Source organism: Saccoglossus kowalevskii, chromosome 14 (genome assembly GCF_978046115.1).
Source record: "Saccoglossus kowalevskii chromosome 14, keSacKowa6.1, whole genome shotgun sequence".
In the NCBI taxonomy this organism is placed as follows: domain Eukaryota; kingdom Metazoa; phylum Hemichordata; class Enteropneusta; family Harrimaniidae; genus Saccoglossus; species Saccoglossus kowalevskii.
Window position 1 is genome coordinate 19359937 of NC_140654.1, and position 22616 is coordinate 19382552.

The following is a 22616-nucleotide window of genomic DNA, read 5'->3' on the forward strand; positions in this document are numbered from 1 at the left end:
CATCATAAAATCACTGTCCACATTTGTACCATAAGAGATGAGATTTCTCAGAAAGTTTAGAGATTTTTTTTTTCACACAAGTCGCAGGCCAGGGATGTGAAAATACATACCATGTCTTGTATGTAATTATTTTTTCTCTAAGGATTGTTTGTGCTTACTACAAACTCAATCAGCTTCCCAGACCCCCAATTTTTACTGAGAGACTTTTTGGACAAAGACAGATTTGTATACATATAAACATTTGCAAATCGTAATGATAAAAGTTTCACTGTATGAAAATGATGCTCTTGTATTTATAAAGAAAGTGGTAATTACTGTAAAATACTTCATTTTTGCTTGGAAATTATTTTTTATTATTTTTCGTGAAGAGATGATTCAGAGAAAATGGAATCCAGCAAGTATAGCATTTTTTCCTATATTTTACATTAAACTCATCAAAAAATGATTGAAAATAAACTCCATACAAAACACAGTAGTAAACATCATATTCATATGATTAGTAACTATCATTTTCTATATATTGTAACAATCAGTCGAAGCAGCTGTTACATAATATCTGTATTTAGGTACAGTGACATACTTATAACAGCTGTACCAAAACATGGTGGGTTGCAGTTTTTTCCTGTAGACACATTTATAAAAAAAAAATTAATTGAAATTAGCTCTATGTGTTGCATGTTTTTATGTAAATGATGATGTATATTCTATGGTTTGAATATTTTAATGATCCGGCTTACAATAAATGGAATTTTTGGTTAAAGTCTACTTCTATTTATAAGTGATGTACCTAAAAAATTCAATGTAGGATAAAAAACTTAAATCCTTTGGTTTTTCCCAAAAACCACCCTACCCCCCACTGAAACTTAATTGATAAATATTGCTCATGGCATCAGACTACATTCACCATTAAATACAAATTGATAATCGGACAATATTGCCATATAGCAGTTGGTTGTCAGGCGGGTGTAAAAGACTTTACAAATGCACATATTTACACTCGGACCAAAACATTTTCTCGTCTTGGATGTTTGTTTTTTTCATTTTCTGTTATTTCTGTCAATGCTGGGATAGAAAAAAAAAACGAACTGCAAATAGTACAAGATTTGTTTGACTTCATTAAGAAATAAAATCGTTTTTGTAGAATGGAAACTTTTTGAGGTCAAAACACACCCACCCACTCCCAAACTGAAGCAAACAAGTTTTTTATCCGACATCGATCTTTTGACGACGTCCCTAAGAGAGCAAATACAGTACATTGTGATGTAACAGTGATATATTATTGTTCTGTAATTACTCTCTTGGGCAGTTATAAAGGTCATTCCCACTTTGTAAATTCTGCAGAAAACCTCTCACTGATTTCTATAAGCATCAATATGGACTTTGGATTTTGTACAGTTCACGAAAAATCGTATCTACCAGAATCTTGAAATAATATCTAACAGAATCTTGAAATCAAATTTTGATGTCTTTTCCAAAAGACAATAATTTAAAAGTAAGAAGGTCTTGAGTGATTACACGTTTGATTTGGTGATTTTTTTTTCTCAATACAACACCATGTATATTATATTTATTAGGCATAACACCGTCTTTGGAGAGATCAGCTGTAAGTTCACTATAGTTACAAAACACTACAAACTTCAGTGCAGGCTAACTTCCAGGCATAACATTTCAAGATTTGTTGCCAAGCCAACTGATTTTATCATTATCAGAATCATGAGTGAAAGGTGTTCTGCATACAATACAACAGGGGAGTGAAGGAGGGTGATGGTGGATGCAAACTTGAATGAATGCATGTTTAGGCATTGTTTGGAAAGACAACTTACCCCTGCAGCTGGACTTTTAGGATCTCTCAACCACTGATACGATGTTATAGAGAAGTCATCGTGAGATTTACTGCCATCTATTGCTACATACTTCTGTGGTAATTCTATAACCATGTCCTCACCAGCATCTGCCACAGGAGGTTGATCAATTTCTGAAAATACAGTACATATAATAGTGTAGCGTTTGCATGAATTTATCTCAATGTATGAAAAAAAAACATAATTATAAATTCACTGTTTCACTGACTGTTCAACACTATATTTAAGGACACATCTACTATTAATCACATGCACTGGTACATTTTTAATAGTACCCAGGGTACTTGGACCCAAATATTACGAGTTTTAGGAGATGGACACTGAGCCGAACACCCTCCTTCCCCTAGAGAAAGTAAATAACAATTTTAGTTCACGATGTGCCAGATTGAGGAGAGTATGTCGACCCTTTTGGGAAAATAAAAATACAAAATTAGTTGCATTGTTATTGATTTCAGCAACACTTTTACAATGAAGAAATAGGAATGGTCACAAAAAACACACTTTTTATTACAATATTAGTTAAATACCACCAGAATTTATGATATTAAAATTACGAGGGTCTGTGGGAACACAGTCAAGGTCAAAACTTTATTATTATCTCCATTGTCAAATGTGTTCAATCATACACAAACTTTTGAATCAAAGCAATTTTCTGTTTTTAAAACTATGCTAAATTTATTCTGTTTGGTGAGAGGTTGCACAATCAAATAGATGACAAAATAGATAATGAGTCATTCTCAATGACATGGTTAAATTAACATTTGACGACACATGATATTAAACTCTGTGAAGACAAAAGAAAACTAATATTACCTTGTTTCACAATAACAGTGACTTGATCTGAATTTGTTGATCCTTCTCCATCAGTAACTGTCAACTCAAATACATACGTTCCTTCTACTAAGTTGGATACTGTAGCTACTATTGTGTCACTATCTTTAATAATCACATCCCCAGGGCCACTGAAAGCATATCCAATTGTGTGACATTAGTAGTGTGCAATAAATGGGGTTCAAGTTACGCTCTGGGAATATGCATCTAAAAATGATAAAAAGTCGTTCTATGTTTAAAAGAAAACTGAAGCCACATATAATGACATTAAATTAATACTGTATCTGCTCTTTATTGATAACATTAACTTGTTGATCGACTAATTGATTAATTAGTTGAGTGTTGTTATTTATTTTTTGTTTTGTTTGTTTGTTTGTTTATTTATTATTTATTTAATTATTAATCATATATATTGTTAGTTGCACTGTATATTATTAATTTCTATATCGGGTAGTAGTAGACTTGATTAGCATCACTTGTGATAATTTCTACTTTCCTGTCATTTTCCACTTACATTTTATCCCCACTTGAATTGTATAAAGTGTATTTATTTTCCTTGTATTTTTTATTTTGTTTAGTATTTATAAATTAATAATGTACTTCGGCAAATAAAGAAAGAAAGAATTGTGTGAAATATTTGAACTTGCCAACATGAATCATTTTAACAATAATTTGTAGTAATATCAGACTATATATAAAGCCAGAAGCTCCTGACAACCTTGTGGCACATGCAGCATGTAAATTGGAAACAAGCAGCCTGTCGGCTGAGATAGCTCCGCTCTTAGAAATGCCCATTTCAATTAAAGAACTGAAGATATCATTATCAGAGCAATCAGACTTGCGGTTTTTAACAAGAAGTCGAAAATATCAATTTTTACTAAAAAAGACAAAAATATTCATTAAAATTAGAGAATTAAAGATATTATCATGAAATGAACAAATCTGAGAGAGGTCCACATGTCGTACATATATATGTAATATCAAAGCAATCAGACCTGCGATTTTTAACAAGAAGTCAAAAATATCACTTTTTATCAAAAATAACAAAAATATTCATCAAAATTAGAGAATTAAAGATATCATCATGAAATGAACAAATCTGAGAGAGGTCCACATGTCGTACCTATATATGTAATATCAAAGCAATCAGACTTGCGATTTTTAACAAGAAGTCAAAAATATCACTTTTTACCAAAAATATTCACCAAAATTAGAGAATTGAAGATATCATCATGAAATGAAGAAATCTAAGAGAGGTCTACCCAAGGTACATATACACCAAGTATCAAAGCATTCAGGCTTGTAGTTTTCAAGAAGAAGTCGAAAAGTAAAAAGTTGACTTGGACGATGGACGCTCGACAAAGTTAACAGCGGAGCTAAAAATGTTGGCAGTAAGTGATATGTATTATTTCTCCATTCTGTATTATGTCACACACTGGAGAAACATATGTTATGCATGTGATAATGATTAAAGTATCATATGAATTTATTCACAGTATTCTGGGAAATGATATACTAATGTATGTTATATAATATATACTGGATACATACCTAATCTTCTTCCATTTATACGATGTAATTCCGTTATCATCATGACTTTTACTTCCATCTAATGTAGTGTCATCATTAGGTAAACTGATTTCTTTGTCTGGACCAGCATCAGCGACAGGAGGAAAATTATTCTCTGAAATGAAAAATTTAATGAAACGAAACCATAGGTGTATTGTACTGAAAGTTCTTTTTAATTTGTAGGGGACACACAGAATAAAGCCCAACTACAATAAAGAATATATTAAACAAGTCATTGTCAATGACACGTCCCCGTTCCGTTCATATTTGAGTGACATATACATTCAAAGCAGATCATGACCGAAATGCACCTGCATATGTACAACACATTGTGCTAAATCTGAACAAAATCCGTCCATGCATGACTGAGATCCGGTTCTGGAATTGTGAAAATACGTGATTTTGATGCATTTTCGGCCTTAAAATGGCCATCATTCCGCTATTGTTAAGCAGATCATGAAACAAAGGCACATATCTATTTGTGACATGATGTACCATGTGTGTGTGAAGTTTGAACTTGATCAATCCAGACATGTCTTGGATACGGATCCAGAACTGAATTTTTTAACAAAATGGCCGCCAGTCGGCCATTTCGAACTTGATCCGAAAAAAAAAAAGACGTGCATCAAGGTCCTATTATGTTTAATGTATGTACCAAATTTGAACAAAATCCATCCATGCATAACTGAGATACGGGTCCGGAATGGTGAAAATGTGCGATTTCAATGCATTTTCGGCCTTAAAGCGGCCGCCATTTGGCTATCGTTAATGAGATCATGATACAAATGCACATACATATTTGTGACATGATGTACCTTGTGTGTGTGAAGTTTGAACTCGATCAATCCAAGCATGTCTCGGATACGGATCCAGAACTGAATTCTTTAAAACAAAATGGCCGCCAGTCGGCTATTTCGAACTTGATCCGAAAAAAAAAATGACGTGCATCAAGGTCCTATTATGTTTAATGTATGTACCAAGTTTGAATGAAATCCGTCCATGCATAACTGAGATCCGGGTCCGGAATGGTGAAAATGTGCGATTTCAATGCAGTTTCGGCCTTAAAGCGGCCGCCATTTGGCTATCGTTAATGAGATCATGAAACAAATACACATACATATTTGTGACATGATGTACCTTGTGTGTGTGAAGTTTGAACTTGATCAATCCAGACATGTCTCGGATACGGATCCAGAACTGAATTCTTTAAAACAAAATGGCCGCCAGTCGGCTATTTCGAACTTGATCCGAAAAAAAAAATGACGTGCATCAAGGTCCTATTATGTTTAATGTATGTACCAAATTTGAATGAAATCCGTCCATGCATAACTGAGATCCGGGTCCGGAATGGTGAAAATGTGCGATTTCAATGCATTTTCGGCCTTAAAGCGGCCGCCATTTGGCTATCGTTAATGAGATCATGAAACAAATGCACATACATATTTGTGACATGATGTACCTTGTGTGTGTGAAGTTTGAACTTGATCAATCCAGACATGTCTCGGATACGGATCCAGAACTGAATTCTTTAAAACAAAATGGCCGCCAGTCGGCTATTTCGAACTTGATCCGAAAAAAAAAATGACGTGCATCAAGGTCCTATTATGTTTAATGTATGTACCAAATTTGAATGAAATCCGTCCATGCATAACTGAGATCCGGGTCCGGAATGGTGAAAATGTGCGATTTTGATGCATTTTCGGCCTTAAAATGGCCGCTATTCGGCTATCGTTAATCGGATCATGAAAAAAATGCATGTGCATATGTCCCATATAATGTGTGATGTATGAGTGAAGTTTGAACTCAATCGGTCCATGCATGTTCGAGATACAGGTGATCACGGACGCACGGACGCACGGAAGCACGGACGCACGGACGGACGGACGGACGGACGCACACAGGGCAAAACATAAGTCCCCGTTTTCGGACTGCGTCCGAACGGGGACTAATTAAAGTCAACCTTCAGTATTCCTTATAAGCAAATATAGTACTGAGCAACTTTGTAAATTTCTCTGAGAAAGTCGAGCTCATGTAAGACAGTCTTTCTTTTACAGAGGATAAAATTGTAGTGCTCAATTTGGTAGAAATTTAGATGCCATTATTACAGCCCTTACCAAATTGGGTTACTGTCAAATCTGTATTAGAAGCTATGACTTCTATTAAAATGGTACAATGCAACAGAATGGATGCGGCTTCTATTAGAGCATCTACATTTATGAGAAATGATGAATTTTTGATTCTCAATTATTCAAAAAGAGAATGGGTGTGACTTCTATTAGAGATGCAGTTTCTAATACAGATTTTATGATACATGTATATTCAATGTTTTTATGTGCTATTACTACTGATCCATTGCTAGAAATGTCAATAGTAAGAACAATGATTACTAATTACTGTATATAATATTTATCAGTCTTTTTATTCATTCATTCATTCATTATTCATAATCATATCAAAGAGCCTGAAATCGCAAAATCTAGAAGTTTCAGCTAATATATGGGCTGACATGAGAGAAAAGAACTGTCATCCCACTGTAAATCCACTACACTTTAAGATAAAGATGTCAGGGTTATTAAATGTTCATAGAAGTCAGGAACAGCACATGTGACTCTTCCATCAAGTAGGACACCATTCTCCCTCACCGCATATCTGGTGGTTTTAGGAGGATTGTACACTCTAATTTATACTGTTGAGTGTGTAGTTTGCTGAAGAAATCAAAGCTTTCTTGTCTTGAAATGTTCCAATAAATGATGTGGTGATGCCCATTTTTATCTGATTTTGTGTTGTCATTTTTCTTCAATTTTTGAAGTAATTTGGCAGAAATATAGTAAAAAATATTTGTGAGTGCAATTTCTTTTGAACTGAAGTAAACAGAGACAAATAATTTATTTTTTCTGTCTAACCACTGTGTAGCTGAGGGCATATTGATGAATATGCACTTTACTTTTCCAAGCACAACTACCATGTAGAGGCACCCTTTTGTAGCTTGTATGTGTATACTACACAGATGTAGAGTTCACGCACCGATCACTGGTAGAATTGTGGTTATTGCATATGATAGACCCAAGTTCAAATCCTACCTTAGGTTGAACACCAAAACGGTCAACCCCTACCTGGATGAGTGTGCCACAGACTCAATGGGAAGGCCAATTCCACTGGCCGAGATTCATTCACTAACGAATGTGACTTTGGGGAACCTTGGTTAAGGTCCGCAGGTGCTTGTGTTTGACAGAGCCTGGTTGACGCCATGATAGCGTATTAAATTGCCATTTGATAGAGAGATGGCCGCACAGCCTTGTCATGTTGTAGTAAAAAACATGAATATGGCTGCTGTGGCAAAAATGCACTATATGTCAGCAGTTGCAACTCGCACATACAAAAAAAAGTCAGGAGAGACAGCAGTGACATTCAATGTTCAGAACTGTTGCCAGGCACAGAAACATTTAAAAACAAGCAGCCTATCGGCTGAGATAGCTCCGCTGTTAGCAATGCACATTTCAATTAAAGAAGTGAAGACATCATTAGAAAATGAACAATATGAATAGTATCAAAGCAATCGGACTTACAGTTTTTAACAAGAAGTCGAAAATATCACTTTTTACCAAAAATTACAAAAATATTCACCAAAATAAATTAATTAGAGAATTGAAGATATCATCACAAAACGAACAAATCTGAGAGAGGTCCACATGTAGTACCTATATATGTAATATCAAAGCAATCGGACTTACAGTTTTCAACAAGAAGTCGAAAATATCACTTTTTACCAAAAATGACAAAAATATTCACCAAAATTAGAGAATTGAAGATATCATCACAAAATGAACAAATCTGAGAGAGGTCCACATGTAGTACCTATATATGTAATATCAAAGCAATCAAACTTGCGGTTTTTAACAAGAAGTCAAAAATATCACTTTTTACCAAAAATGACAAAAATATTCACCAAAATTAGAGAATTGAAGATATCATCACGAAATAAACAAATCTGAGAGAGGTCCACATGTAGTACCTATATATGTAGTATCAAAGCAATTGGACTTGCGGTTTTTAACAAGAAGTCGAAAATATCACTTTTCACCCAAAAATGACAAAAATATTCACCAAAATTAGAGAATTAAAGATATCATTACAAAATGAACAAATCTGAGAGAGGTCCACATGTAGTACCTATATATGTAATATCAAAGCATTTGCACTTGCGGTTTTTAACAAGAAGTCGAAAATATCAGTTTTTACCAAAAATGACAAAAATATTCACCAAAATTAGAGAATTAAAGATATCATTACAAAATGAACAAATCTGAGAGAGGTCCACATGTAGTACCTATATATGTAATATCAAAGCAATTGCACTTGCGGTTTTTAACAAGAAGTCGAAAATATCAGTTTTTACCAAAAATGACAAAAATATTCACCAAAATTAGAGAATTAAAGATATCATTACAAAATGAACAAATCTGAGAGAGGTCCACATGTAGTACCTATATATATAATATCAAAGCAATTGCACTTGCGGTTTTTAACAAGAAGTCGAAAATATCAGTTTTTACCAAAAATGACAAAAATATTCACCAAAATTAGAGAATTGAAGATATCATCACGAAATGAACAAATCTGAGAGAGGTCCACATGTAGTACCTATATATGTAGTATCAAAGCAATTGGACTTGCGGTTTTTAACAAGAAGTCGAAAATATCAGTTTTTACCAAAAATGACAAAAATATTCACCAAAATTAAAGAATTAAAGATATCATTACAAAATTAACAAATCTGAGAGAGGTCCACATGTAGTACCTATAGATGTAATATCAAAGCAATTGCACCTGCGGTTTTTAACAAGAACTCGAAAATATAGTTTTTACCAAAAATGACAAAAATATTCACCAAAATTAGAGAATTAAAGATATCAACATGAAATGAACAAATCTAAGAGAGGTCTACCCAAGGTACATATACACCAAGTATCAAAGCATTTAGGCTTGTAGTTTTCAAGAAGAAGTCGAAAAAGTAAAACATTGACACGGACGACGGACGACGGACGACGACGACGGACAATCACTCATATGATAAGCTCCGCTCGACAAAGTCGACAGCGGAGCTAAAAAAAAAAAATAATGTAGATTTCACTCACCTGGTTGTACAATAACCATGACACTAGCAGTTGAAGACTGACCTGCTGAATCAGTTACCTTCAATGTAAAAGTATATACACCTTGCTCAAGACCAGAGAGATGTAGTATGCTCTTAGAACTTCCCTGAAAGTACAAACAAAATTCAATGTACATAGTGAAAGTATGTATACCTTGCCTTCAAATCACTGCAAACGATTAATAGTTGATAGTTTTATAAGTTTTTACAAAACAAATCTTTATATGTAATATAAAAACAATCGGAATTGCGGTTTTCAACAAGAAGTCGAAAATATCACTTTTTACCAAAATTAGAGAATTGAAGATATGATCAACCAAGGTACATATACACCAAGTATCAAAGCATTCAGGCTTGTAGTTTTCAAGAAGAAGTCGAAAAAGTACGACGGACAATCACTCGTATGATAAGCTCCGCTCGACAATGTCGACAACGGAGCTAAAAATACAAAACTATATGCTAGAAATTGCTTTTTTGTAAAGGTGAATCCATATTCATGAATCAATCCACAACATACACTATTTAAGTCTCAACCATGTTCCAGCTGCATAATAAAACTAGTTAATTAGTATTCAAATTAGTTATCAAGTACCGGTATAGGTTAATTCCAATGTAGTTTTAGACATTCAACTACACTCACAGTGATTATATGTATGAACTAAGTTTCAATGTTTTTGTGCAATCAGTTGCAAAAATACAGATGAAATTATTACATGTTACCTAATTAATATGCACAGATTGCATTGCAGTGGCTCTTGAGATATTGAACACACATCTATCAAACACACACACATCTATCAAACACCCATATACAAATCCTTCAATACACACATCCTCCAATAGACACAACCATCCACACACACACACCCCATCTATCTACGTACACCAATCCATCTACGCACACCCATCCATATACATCCATCCATCCATCCATCCATCCATCCATCCACACACACACACACACACACTTCCACCCATTGACCCAACCATACACACATATCCATCCATTTATCCATTCATACACGAACATCCATCATCCATCCATCCATCCACACACACACACACACACACTTCCACCCATTGACCCAACCATACACACATATCCATCCATTTATCCATTCATACACGAACATCCATTGAACCATCCATCCATCTATCTATGCAAATGGCAGAAACCATTTGTATTTATATAATAGCTTCTGGTTTGTGCTCTGCAAATGGGAGCCAAAAAATATGTAGATGTTGCACTGAATTCATAATTTGAATTCTGATTTGGGTAAGCCATAACTACAATAGGACTTGTGTAATGTTCAATTTTTTTTCAACACTGGTCGCTCAACATTATCTGATAAAAAGAAATTTTATTTGAAACTAACATGGCAGCAAGCATTGCCATGGTTGATGTGTATGGGTATTTCAGCAGAGTTTTGTGCGTGCATTCTCACCTGCATATCAGCTACACCACCGCTTGATTTAGACCATTCATATGCAACAATGCCTTTATCATCAGTACTCAGAGAACCATTCAATACAACAGAGTCCGTTGGTAATTTAATAGCTTGGGTAGTGCCTGCATTGGCTACCGGAGGATAATCAGTTGCTGTGGAATCAAAATAAAATTATGATTTAATAAACTATTTTGGCAATAGAAGTATAATTTGATGCACTTTTTATTAATATTTCTAACTAGAATAGGGTACACATTTTAGTTCACTAGAGCGATGGAGTAAAGAGAATGGAGGAGGTCGTGCACTATAGAACAAGGCTGATGTACATGGTGAAATTGTAGAGAAGATTGCTTTGTAGTGGAATGAGGACATACAATACCAGGCATTGAATAAGAATGACATGTTTTAACAACCTAACTATGGAGTGACCACACACCATGCATCATGTGACTTACCTTCAGTGACTGAGACATTTGCAGTTGTAGCATCAATAGCACCATCGGAATCTACAACAGTTAATCTAAAAACAAAACAACAACTTGTTACAAGAAGATCCAAATCATTAAATTAGCAAACTGATTAATTTTTTTAGAACAGATTCTTATTAAATATGAAAATCACCCTCATGAAAAGTCTATAGAATTGTAAAAAGTTTGAATATCAAATTGTATTTATTTTGATCTCCCCATAAACCCTTTGCCACATTTTTTCCCCACCTAAAATTTAGAGCAAATATTTTCACATTTTGTAAAAATTCAGTAAATGTTATAACCTGAAGTGAGATGTACACGTATGTGTGAAGTTTTAACTTAATTGGTCCTGGCATGTTTGAGATATGGCTCTGTGAAACTGCATTAGCTTAGACAAGATGGCTGCCAATCAGCCATTTTTTATTTAATGCACACGAGTTTGATAACATTTTTGAGTATTTGTGAAGTTTAAATTTGATATATATGAATCTGCAACTGCATTCTTTAAAACAAAAAACCTGTCAGTCTGCCATATCGAACTTAATCTGAAAACTGAAATAACATACATCAAGGTCTCGTTATGTTCTACATACGTACCAACTTCAAACAAAATCAGTCCATGCATAACTGAAGTCCGGTTTAAGAATGGTAAAAATGTGCGATTTTGATACATTTTACTTTAAAATGGCTACTATTCAGCCATCTTTAAGAAAATCATGACACAAATGCATGTCCATATGTCCATTATAATGTCTGATGTATTTTTAATGAGTGAGCTTTATTAGTCCAAGCATGTGTGAAATACGGTTGGATACAATGGACACACGCATGGAGGTTGATCCATAAATCCCCATTTTCAGACTTGGTCCAAACGAGGGCTAACAAAACAGGGCTTGACATTAGTTTTAAACTCACTAGTCCAAAACGTAATGTTGCCTGCATATTTTAGTGTAGCCTGTTAAAGATAGAAAATTACAGTTCAGTTGTGTGAATGGTAATATGATTTGTCCAAGGCTATAGGACTACTCTTAGTGTCAAGCCCTAGCTAATGAACTACTGTAAAATCTGTATTAGAAGCCGCAGCTTCTATTTAAATGGTACAATGCAACAGAGGGGATGCGGTTTCTATTAGATCATCTACATATACAAGAAACAATGAATTTTTGGTTCTCAATTGTTCAAAAAGAATGGGTGCGACTTCTATTAGGGATGTGGCTTCTAATACAGATTTTACGGTACTCACAGTAGCATATTGGATCTGAAGATGTTCTATCAGTAAAATATATCTACTTACTTCAAGATGTATGTACCAGGAATTAAATCTGTCATAGTCAACAATGCTTCATCACCAAGTATTTTCTCCCCACTTAATGGTCCTTTAATCTCTTCCCAATGATAACTCACAATCTTATCATCGTCATGACTCTCTATATTAATTGGAAATTAACATTAATTAATTAATGCAAGATTTTTCTTGTCATTTTTAGTCTTTGCTATGTGCTCTCTGGATAATTTTGTATTTCGTTTTTTATGGAAATCTGTAAAGCAACAATATTGGTAACTATCAATCTTTTTGTCATTAATATCAATTTGTAATGGCCATCACTGAAATGTTGACAGTTTTGTCACACGAAACTCAGGGATTACGATACAGATGAAAACCTTTTTCAAGGGCCCTGCACGAAATGCCAAATACTTAGTTATCTTGAAAGGCTGCGTTTCTCTCCGACAGTCTCTCACTGAAGATTTTATGTTATTTCCCATAATACTTTGCGTAAGATCTTAGATGCAAATGGTCACCAAGATCTTGTTGAGAGTGAGAAAGTTGCAGACTTGTTTTTGCTCCATTCCATTCTCTTTCATCACTGAGTCCACAATACAGTGGTTACACAGATGAGTAGATGAGATTGAATGGAACACTATGAGACTAAAACAAATCTTGCGTCTCGTTTGCTACAGCTATTGGTATCTAAGATCTATAATTGTGCTTTTACCCATTGTACATGTAACAATTGAGAATGTACATATTCTGAATGAAAGCTTGTATACAGAACACATTCATGTAGAGGCATTTTTTTTATGAAATTGTTTGCTTGCTAGACTCATGGCAAATTGCTGGTCATTTGTTAAATATAAATGACAAATCGTTGATAGCACCATACTGTAAAATACTTTATTTCAGCTGGAATTAATTTTCGCTGAAAAGACTTTTTGGGTGTTTTGTATTGAATTTATTTTCACTGATTGTTGAAGAGTTGAATGTGAAATATAGGAAAAAAGGTATATTCACTGGATTTTATTTTAACTGAATCATTCCTTCAGCAAAAATTAGTTGCAAGCGAAAATAAAGTATTCTACAGTATGCTACTTGATTACAGTTGGAGATGGGCCACCGACTCATGAGCACCAACATGTAGTAGCCAATCAGATCATAAGTTATATGGTTGACTTTATTTGCTTACTTGATCCGTCCAGCACAGCCTGATTATTTGGCAATGTGACATCCTGTGTTTTGGGAAATATAACAGCTACTGGTGGTGTGTTGATTCTCAGCGGTGGGTTAACAGTAACATTAACACGGGTCTCACCATAACTGTGATCACCACTTACAGATACTTTAAATACATACTTTCCGGCAGTCAACTGCGATAAACAAAAATACAACACGAGTTATTTCTGAGAGACTGCTGAGTGCATAGAAGTTACATTCTAGAGTCATTCCTCCATGTTATTCTGGATGTTCATCACCAATTCATATTAGGGATGTTTTCAAATTGTCAAATGAATGTATTCTGAAAAACAAAACAATTTTATGTAGCTCCCAGACACCCTGCTCTCTTGTTACATAAAAGTAGGATAACTTCTCATTTGTTCTGAGTCTTAATTCAGATTTTAGGTTTTATATTACCACAACAAGTTAATACGATCCAAACACAAATATATTTTCTTTAGATGATCAAATTGTTGATGCACCAAGCTTTAATAAACAACAATAACTTCTTTCAAAAACATCTTCTAGTTTATTCATAATCTATGGTTTATTGAAAATGTGACCACACAATTGAAGTTCACCTGCATACCCCCCCCCCCTTCTATTCAAAAAAAGAAACAACATCTCCACATTATCCAACTTGAATATTCCCCACAGTTATATTGTGAAAAAGAAGAGCATTTATATTCAATTATAGATTATGCAGACAAAGTTGACATGTGTTACAATGGAGTTTACTTTATAATGCACGAAAGTTGAGCAATCACACCAGGAGTCTGTCCTCAAATAAATTATTATAATAAAAAGTACAAGACATGGTATGGACAAATGTGGAATTTTTCCAATTTTCTCAACAAAATATGTAATCTACAGCGCTTAGAATAAAATGAAACACACATTGCAGTGACATTTAACATGATATCATAACATTTATAGTTCTAAATCAGTAGTGATATTTAACAGCAACTCCCACACCTATGATAGTGTATACTAGGTCAACTGACATTACATTTTTTTTACTTTTCTGATGGCATTTAGCGGGGAGTTGTCACCTGCGCATGCATCAGATGGCCATAGCATGTCATTGTTTACAAACAAGCGTCCACCCTTGAGCCTTTGCGTTTTTAGCGTGTGTTGTTATTGACGCTTGGGACTCAATTCCCGCGCGTACGCAGGTGACGACCCTCCCGCTTCAAACTGTATCCCAAATAATAAATAACTAACATCAGTTAGAGTGCTTAACTAAACAGTATTCAGACTAACCTTCAGTAAGTTGACTTTCTTTGAGTGTTTGTATTCGATTTCACCACCAGTACTACCCTGTGGTTTACTCACTACAGACCACTCATATTTGTAATGCGTGGTATTTGATGGTTCTGGTATGACATACGCAATAAGACTAACACTATCTTCTTCTGGTAACTGTAATATTCTATCTTCACCAGCAGATACTGTCAATGTTGTCACTATTTTAGGGTAAATGAGAAAATATAGTTACGGTAATGACACTATTCATCTAAACTTTATCAACTTTATGATAAAACAAAAATCAAAAACTATTAGATGTTACTTCACAGATTTAAAGAAAACTCAGTGGGGAACCTAGTAGCTTTGAAAGTTTTTAGTTATCAGAAGTGATAATATGAGGTTATTACGAGGATATGCACGAAGACAGTACAGAGGAAGTATCAACCGACACGCAGCGGAGGTTGATGCGATGGCGTACTGTCTGAGTGCATACTTTGAGGTATCTTCGTAATAACCTTATTATTATACATCTTTTCCTGCCAAGGATACATCATGGGAATGCTGAAATTTAAAAAGTTTAGAGCAGAATCAGCAAACTTCTTTGGGTGGAGTTCGGTCAAACACTGGTGGCAGCCATGTTTGTTTTTTATTATTAAGAGAACGCTTATGTGCATAATCATTCCATATTTGGAATTCGCATTTCCCAATATGGTTGGATGAAAATAAAATACTGCAAAATTATGGCACGCTGTAACTTATGGCATTACGGTGACAGATGTATAATAATAAGTGATATACTGGCGTTACCATGGTTATTACAATCCCAATCACTTGTTCCCTTTCTGTGCTACTGTAAAATACTTTATTTTAGCTGGAATTAATTTTCACTGAAAAGACTTTTTGGGTGTTTTGTATGGAATTTATTTTTTCTGATTTCTGTTGAGTTGAATGTAAAATATAGAAAAAAAGGTATATTCGTTTTTATTTTCGCTGAATCATTCCTTCAGCAAAAATAGCGAAAATAAATTTCAGGCGAAAATAAAGTATTTTACAGTATTTCAAGTTACTTACCTGGTTCAGTAACTGTCTTCGTGGTATGTACCGGTATTACTGTTGTTTCTGTTGGCACTGCCCCAATCACTATCTCACTTTCAGTACTGTTACTAGGCACTTCATCCATATTTGTGGCATCTGTAATCACATCACCAACCTCCTCCACTGTATCTCCTTCTTTTATTAGCTTGTTATTCTGTTTATTTGTTAATAAAAACAAACAAACACTTTAATGCATTTTCACATTTAAAAACACATGGTTGTAAGGTAACCATTCCCAAACAGACGCAAGATATTTAAGTCTCAGTATTCAAGCGAATGAAGCCTGAACAGCCCCTTCCCTGGTTTAAATTTGACATGTACCGGTATGTACTAAAGACGGTGGGTCAGAAATCACACATCAAAGGCCAGTAATTGTGGCATCATGCTAACCCTGTGTTGAGCATGCTCAGTTTTGTAATTATTCTACTATTGGTTAATATTATTTGGTCAATTTAACGCCTATGTCCAATCAAGCACCACATCCAAAATGCCCCAATTAGTGTGAAGAAGTCATAAAACCTGGTCATTGGACATTGTTTTAATTATTGTTCAACTATTCAAAATAATGAAAATACTGCAATAGTGAACAGCAAAATAATGAAAATACTGCAATAGTGAACAGCAACTCAATGTTTAACTTATTTACAGAGTGTAAATTAAATGCAAAGACCATTGGTCAATTCTCCATAAAAATTCTGATAAAGTATAAAAGTAAATACATCAACATCATGCAAGGGGGGAATTGAAATACATGTATTCAAACATTGCAGTGGTAAAACAATCTGGTGGCCAGGTACAAACTTATTTATGTAAATTCAGAAAAGAACTCAATGGTTGCTCTAAATATGGAAACGTAAAAAGAAGAATATGCCCGATCTATTACCTTTTATTTTTTTTTTAAATAAAATAAATATGGTACTTGCCTTTTTATCGGGTAGCGGTATGACAGAATTGAGAGCGTCAGTAGCAATCGGTGGCTGTGTCACTTGAGAGGAAGGTGCAGGATTTGGTGTTTGTTGAGGAGTCTTCTCCTCTCCTAATATATTCAGTAAAGTCTCCAATTCATCAGTATCGTCTCCACCGTTAACTTTATCAGATGTTTCATCGTTTGGTAGTGTTATTTGTGCCGTATTTGATGTTGTTAAACCAACTGTGGATCCTGGCAGCTCTGGTAATGTAGAAACATACATGTATGGTAAGTTGGATGAATGAATGAAGAAACTACATGGGTGGGTGGTCCTAATAAACATAAAGATGATTCCTGATTTCCAAGTTTTTTCAAGTGATAACCAGTAGTGTAGAAATCTTGTTTGTAATGTAACTATTCTTTGCATATATGTACTAGACATGCGTTGTTGAAATGGAATTTGTTTGACAGTCAAAATCTGGTCACATGACCAAATGAACAAAAACTTGCCTAACATTATGGTAAATCTAAACTTCTCTGCATTATATTGGTGAATTCAGACATTCACATCTTCTCTTTGAAAGTTTAATTCTCCCAACCTTATCTTGGCAACCCATAGGAATTACCCCACCCCTCCCCAGTCATGCTTGCCAATCGCTCAAGAGATACGTGAAGGCCAATGATGGAAAAACAAAAATAATGTGCTCACAAGAAATATACATGTATAATGCCCCCCAAAAAAATGGCATTTCTGTTCGCAAATGAGATGAGATTGGGTAAAAAGCAATGGCCAAGCATACACATTATGATTCTGATATTAGTTCTTTTGAAAATACAACTCCATACCAAATACAAATAATAAATAGAATATTAAAATACATTACCCATGATATTAGATTTATTAAACTCATGTTGACGTGTAATGTAATGTAAGGCTCGAACATATACGAAAAGCACTACGCTAATAAATTCAAGTATCATGGGTCAGTAAATAGAAATCTTTCACATAGTTCATTCAGATTCTCTATCTGAGAAAAAGAGCTACAGCTGAAATCATTTTTTTCTTAAATCAAACCTCTGTAAGATTTATTAAAAAACATACTGAAGGACAGCAGAAATAATTTTCCTTGAGTGAACTTTAGTTATTATGGAATTAAATTGCGATATCCCGTTTTAATTAAGAAATATGTGGCAGCGTGTTATTAATAACTACAATTATGCCGAATTATTTTGCCTGGTTCAATGACTTTTGCTGTAATAAGGTTTAATAGACTGTAGTTTGAATACACAAGTAAGAGAAACTGAATAAGAAATTAACAACAGACTAGTTTCAAACTCTCTGTTATATGTTAACAAGCACATTCCAGTGTTAATTCCATGATAGGAAACGAAGCTGATTGGCTGACCAGTCAATCATAGTAACAGCTTGCTGGTTTCACTTTTCAAAACAAGAATTTTCACCTATAAAAACTTCAGCATAATATTACATGCATTTTTATATATTTTTCTATAATCTTTTACTATGACCGCAAGAAAGAATGGACCAGCAATATTGCAGTATGAGTCACTGTGTTGCTACATTAGACAAAGTGTCAAAGCCAACTTTAGGCACCATCCACAAAATAGTGTTTTTTTTGCACAGAAAGAATTTCCGAAAATTTCATTTTTTTTATCAAAAACTAGAAGCCAGATGTCAGATTTGGGTTTTTGGTCCAAAATTAAGATCAAATTCAAAGAATTGGACAAGAATTATGGAAAAAAGGAACAAATTTACGCCATTATGAGAGAAAAACAATTTGGCCCTCAGGGTATAAGCAAAATCAAAATGTTCAATACAAATCAAAATTGGTAAATTAAAATCCTAGTTTTGTCCAAGCGAACCCCAAACGTGGAACTTTGGTTTATTCTAGGTCACTTGGGTTGCGCTTGTTTGGAAATCAAGATTCAAAACATGATGTATGACATGATTTTTCAATACACAGTACTCACAAAATACTGATTTGGGATCATGCTTCATTTTGTTACACATGTTTGAAAGCTTTCAATAATCTGGCAAATAATATCAAAGAAAGCTTAGAAAGAACTCCCATGTGCTGAGAGTATTGGAGACACATTAAATATAATTCGAAATTACTTAGCTGAAAACTAATTATGCAAATCAGAAAATTAATATGACCAGATTTGAGTGTAAAACTAATGAGGTCTGCGCAATGTAACAGAACCAAAAAATTATGAATTATTATGCTTATTAGGGAATTAATATGAACAGATTTTTACCCCAAACTAATTAGGTTTGTACATTGTCCTAGAGCATCTTTGTACTAAGTTTCATTGAAATGGAATAATTAACACCGCGAAAACTCCAAAATTTCGACCCCTCTAAAAATTTGACCGCCTATTTATTTGCCGGGTTTCGGTGTTTTATTTACCTCCAAATTTTCGACTCCACTAAAAATTGCCGACTCATTCTTATTCGAAAATTGCGACCAGTTTTAGTTTTCCCCCAAACGAAAAAAAAACCAATGTGAGCGTTCAAACGGGACCTTCCTCAAAGGCATGAATCCGGGTTTCTGATTGACTGAGAGATTTTTATTTTATTGGTAACGAAAATATATTCTAAATAAACGAAGTTTCAAATAAAAACGAACACAAAAATCTCGGCATGCTGCGTTTCTGAATTGTTGATTATTACTGTACTCAGTAGTGATTATAATAATGTACACAAAATAAATTTGTTGAATGGTTATGAAATACAAATAAAAGTCAACTTAGTTTCATCGTAAGCGAATGATTCCGGTCTCGTATAAACGTTTGATGCTGTAGGATATCCGCCATGTTCTCTTAGGTCAAATAGGTCAAATCGCTAATTAACCAATCAAAAAGCTGGATGATGCGAAAACGGCATGATTTTTTTTAAATAAAAAAATTAGTTGTTTTTAAAAAATAAACTGGTCATCTGAAGAATAATTTAACATTGTTCACAGTGATAACAGCTCATTCTCGAAAGGAAGCTTACCCGCTCACGCTAGTCACGATAAAAATCATACACGTGTACTCTTGAATAGACAGACGTCAATGACTACGGTAAAACTTAGACTCTATTTTAGCCGGCAGGATTGATTGAAATGTTCGAAAAATGACGCCAAAATACACCTTAAAAGTCCCATTTTATTTTTTTAAATCCCATTATATTTTTTAATCCAAGGGCGAATTTACGGCAGAATTTGGTCCCTCAAATAAGGGACACGTGAGCTTTGATTCTAACCGGATACATTGCACTGGGTCGGGGAGATCGTTTGCTAAACTTCCATGTATCTTTTGTCCAATGGGTACCTGTACTTCGAACATTCACAAGTTTTCCTAGGTAGTGCGAGACAGCTTTGTCTTTTGACCTATTAGTTTTGTGCTGACCTCTTCTCCGCGTCTTGATGTTTTGTTTTGCTTGTCATAATACTCACTGATTGATGACTTTGTTTAGATTTTGAGTTACAACTCGGCCACGACCTTATTACCAAAAACTAATCAAAACCTAGCATTAGTTCAGAGCATCTATGTACCAAGTTTCATCAAAATCCAATGAGTGGTTGTTTAGATATCAGTGGAACAGTCATGGAACCACTAAAAAATAGCTAATTATCATGCAAATTAGGTAATTAATATGCACGGATTTTTACCAAAAAATAATCAAATCTGCGCATATGTTCAGAGCATCTATGTACCAAGTTTCATCAAAATCCAATGAGTGGTTCTTTAGATATCAGTGGAACAGTCATAGAACAGCTAAAAATTAGCTAATTATCATGCAAATTAGGTAATTAACGAGCATGGATTTTTACCAAAACCTAATCAAATCTGCGCATTGGCCCAGAGCATCTATGCACCAAGTTTCATCAAAAACCAATGTATGGTTCTTGAGATAGCAGTGGAACAGTCGGACACACATACACACATACACACATACAGACACACTAACTGCAAAGACTCCCATTTTGTGCTTCGCACATGGGAGTCAAAAATTACACTGATGAAGCCATGGCAGCTTAGCAACTCAATTATACACTACTAGTAATACTTTCAACTTGGAAATCAGAACTTGTGTAAATTGTTGTCATCAACATTTACCATATTAACACATTATTAAACTTTCATTTATTTTAATTTAAACAAAAGTTTCCATATCACACTGGCCCCAATATGTTACATAGATACAGTTAATTTTTCCAAGGCATGAATGTTTTTTATAATAATAAAATTAAATTTATATTAAGTGTTTCCTAAATTTCAAATGACGATTGAGAACAACTTGACTACTTTCATGTGCACAGCAGTCAATGAAACTTGCAAAGACTCATGGGTAATAGGGGCAACCAGATGGCTTCTGTAGATTTGAATGAAGTGTAAGAGCTGTACACTCTAAAATTTTTATAAATATTATTTATAAATTTCCAAAAAAAAATACATTCATGCCTTAATGAAATTCATCGACCATTAAACAGATAAATACTGTAAAATACTTTATTTTCACTTTGAATTAATTTTCGCTGAAGGAATGACTCAGTGAAAATAAAATCTAGCGAATATACCTCTTTTTCAATATTTTGCATTCAACTCATCAAAAATCAGTAAAAATAAATTCATACAAAACACCCAAAAAGTCTTTTCAGCAAAAGATAATACCAGCTAAAATAAAGTATTTTATAGTAAGTTCTTGAAAAAATAATAAAATAAAATAAAATAATTGTTAGTGAATATGGTACATAATTAATCACAGTTGATCAGAAAAGTTATATTTTACCAAGGGGGTTTGAACCAATGAGCAACTAATGAGCATTCCATGGCAACACATTTCCCAGAAATCCTGTAAAGGCAATAATTTTATTCAACAGGTTTCGTTGTAATCCATTATATTAACTTTACCTGAACATATCAAATTACAATAAAACTTATTGTCGCACTGGACAATCTGAATTTAAAACCCAGTGAATATTGTTAAATATCAAAATCATAGAATTAAATGTTGGTGAAAATGAATGCTCCAACTATAGAATGTCAAAATAATTTAGACATTTCCGCTTTGGTCCAAATCGCCTATCAAGACTGCTAAAATCTACTGCTACTACAGAACAGAAATAGTAATTCAACAGAGCTGTAAATTAAATGAAAATAAGACATCAGAAAGTATTGTGCAAATATTGATGTGTTGTCAAAAGTATGTACTATTGAGGAATGTCATTCAAATATTATCTAGCGTATAGATAATTAGTAAACTTTAAAGCTGCATACATTGCATGCTTTATGTATAGTCTACGGAGAACAAATGGCACAACATGGTTTCACAATATCAGGTACAAATATCACACATGTGTCATTGGCATCGATTTCTTTTAACAAGTGGAACTAGCTACCTCACAAAGCAACAGTATTCTATAGTGTAGTGCAGTGTAGTGCAGTGTAGTGCAGTGTAGTGCAGTGTAGTGCAGTCATGATTCAGGATTATGCATCTGTCTGTATCTATCATATTTTATTTAGTTTTTGTTCATCTA

At 34.1% G+C, this 22616-nt stretch overlaps 1 protein-coding gene across 3 annotated transcripts in view; it reads right to left on the reverse strand.

Annotated features, from left to right (window-relative positions):
• The window catches only part of LOC100374794 (dyslexia-associated protein KIAA0319-like), a 65757-nt gene that overhangs the window by 14831 nt on the left and 28310 nt on the right, over positions 1 to 22616 (reverse strand). For all 3 annotated transcript variants that reach the window (XM_085508001.1, XM_085508000.1, XM_085507999.1), the window contains 11 exons: positions 17090 to 17334; positions 16143 to 16320; positions 15087 to 15289; positions 13795 to 13975; positions 12627 to 12759; positions 11318 to 11382; positions 10860 to 11014; positions 9398 to 9521; positions 4245 to 4377; positions 2676 to 2824; positions 1824 to 1975 (listed from right to left, as the gene is read on the reverse strand). In XM_085508001.1, the coding sequence (XP_085364127.1) occupies positions 1824 to 1975; positions 2676 to 2824; positions 4245 to 4377; positions 9398 to 9521; positions 10860 to 11014; positions 11318 to 11382; positions 12627 to 12759; positions 13795 to 13975; positions 15087 to 15289; positions 16143 to 16320; positions 17090 to 17334 (1718 nt within the window). The remainder of the gene's footprint in view (positions 1 to 1823; positions 1976 to 2675; positions 2825 to 4244; positions 4378 to 9397; positions 9522 to 10859; positions 11015 to 11317; positions 11383 to 12626; positions 12760 to 13794; positions 13976 to 15086; positions 15290 to 16142; positions 16321 to 17089; positions 17335 to 22616) is intronic.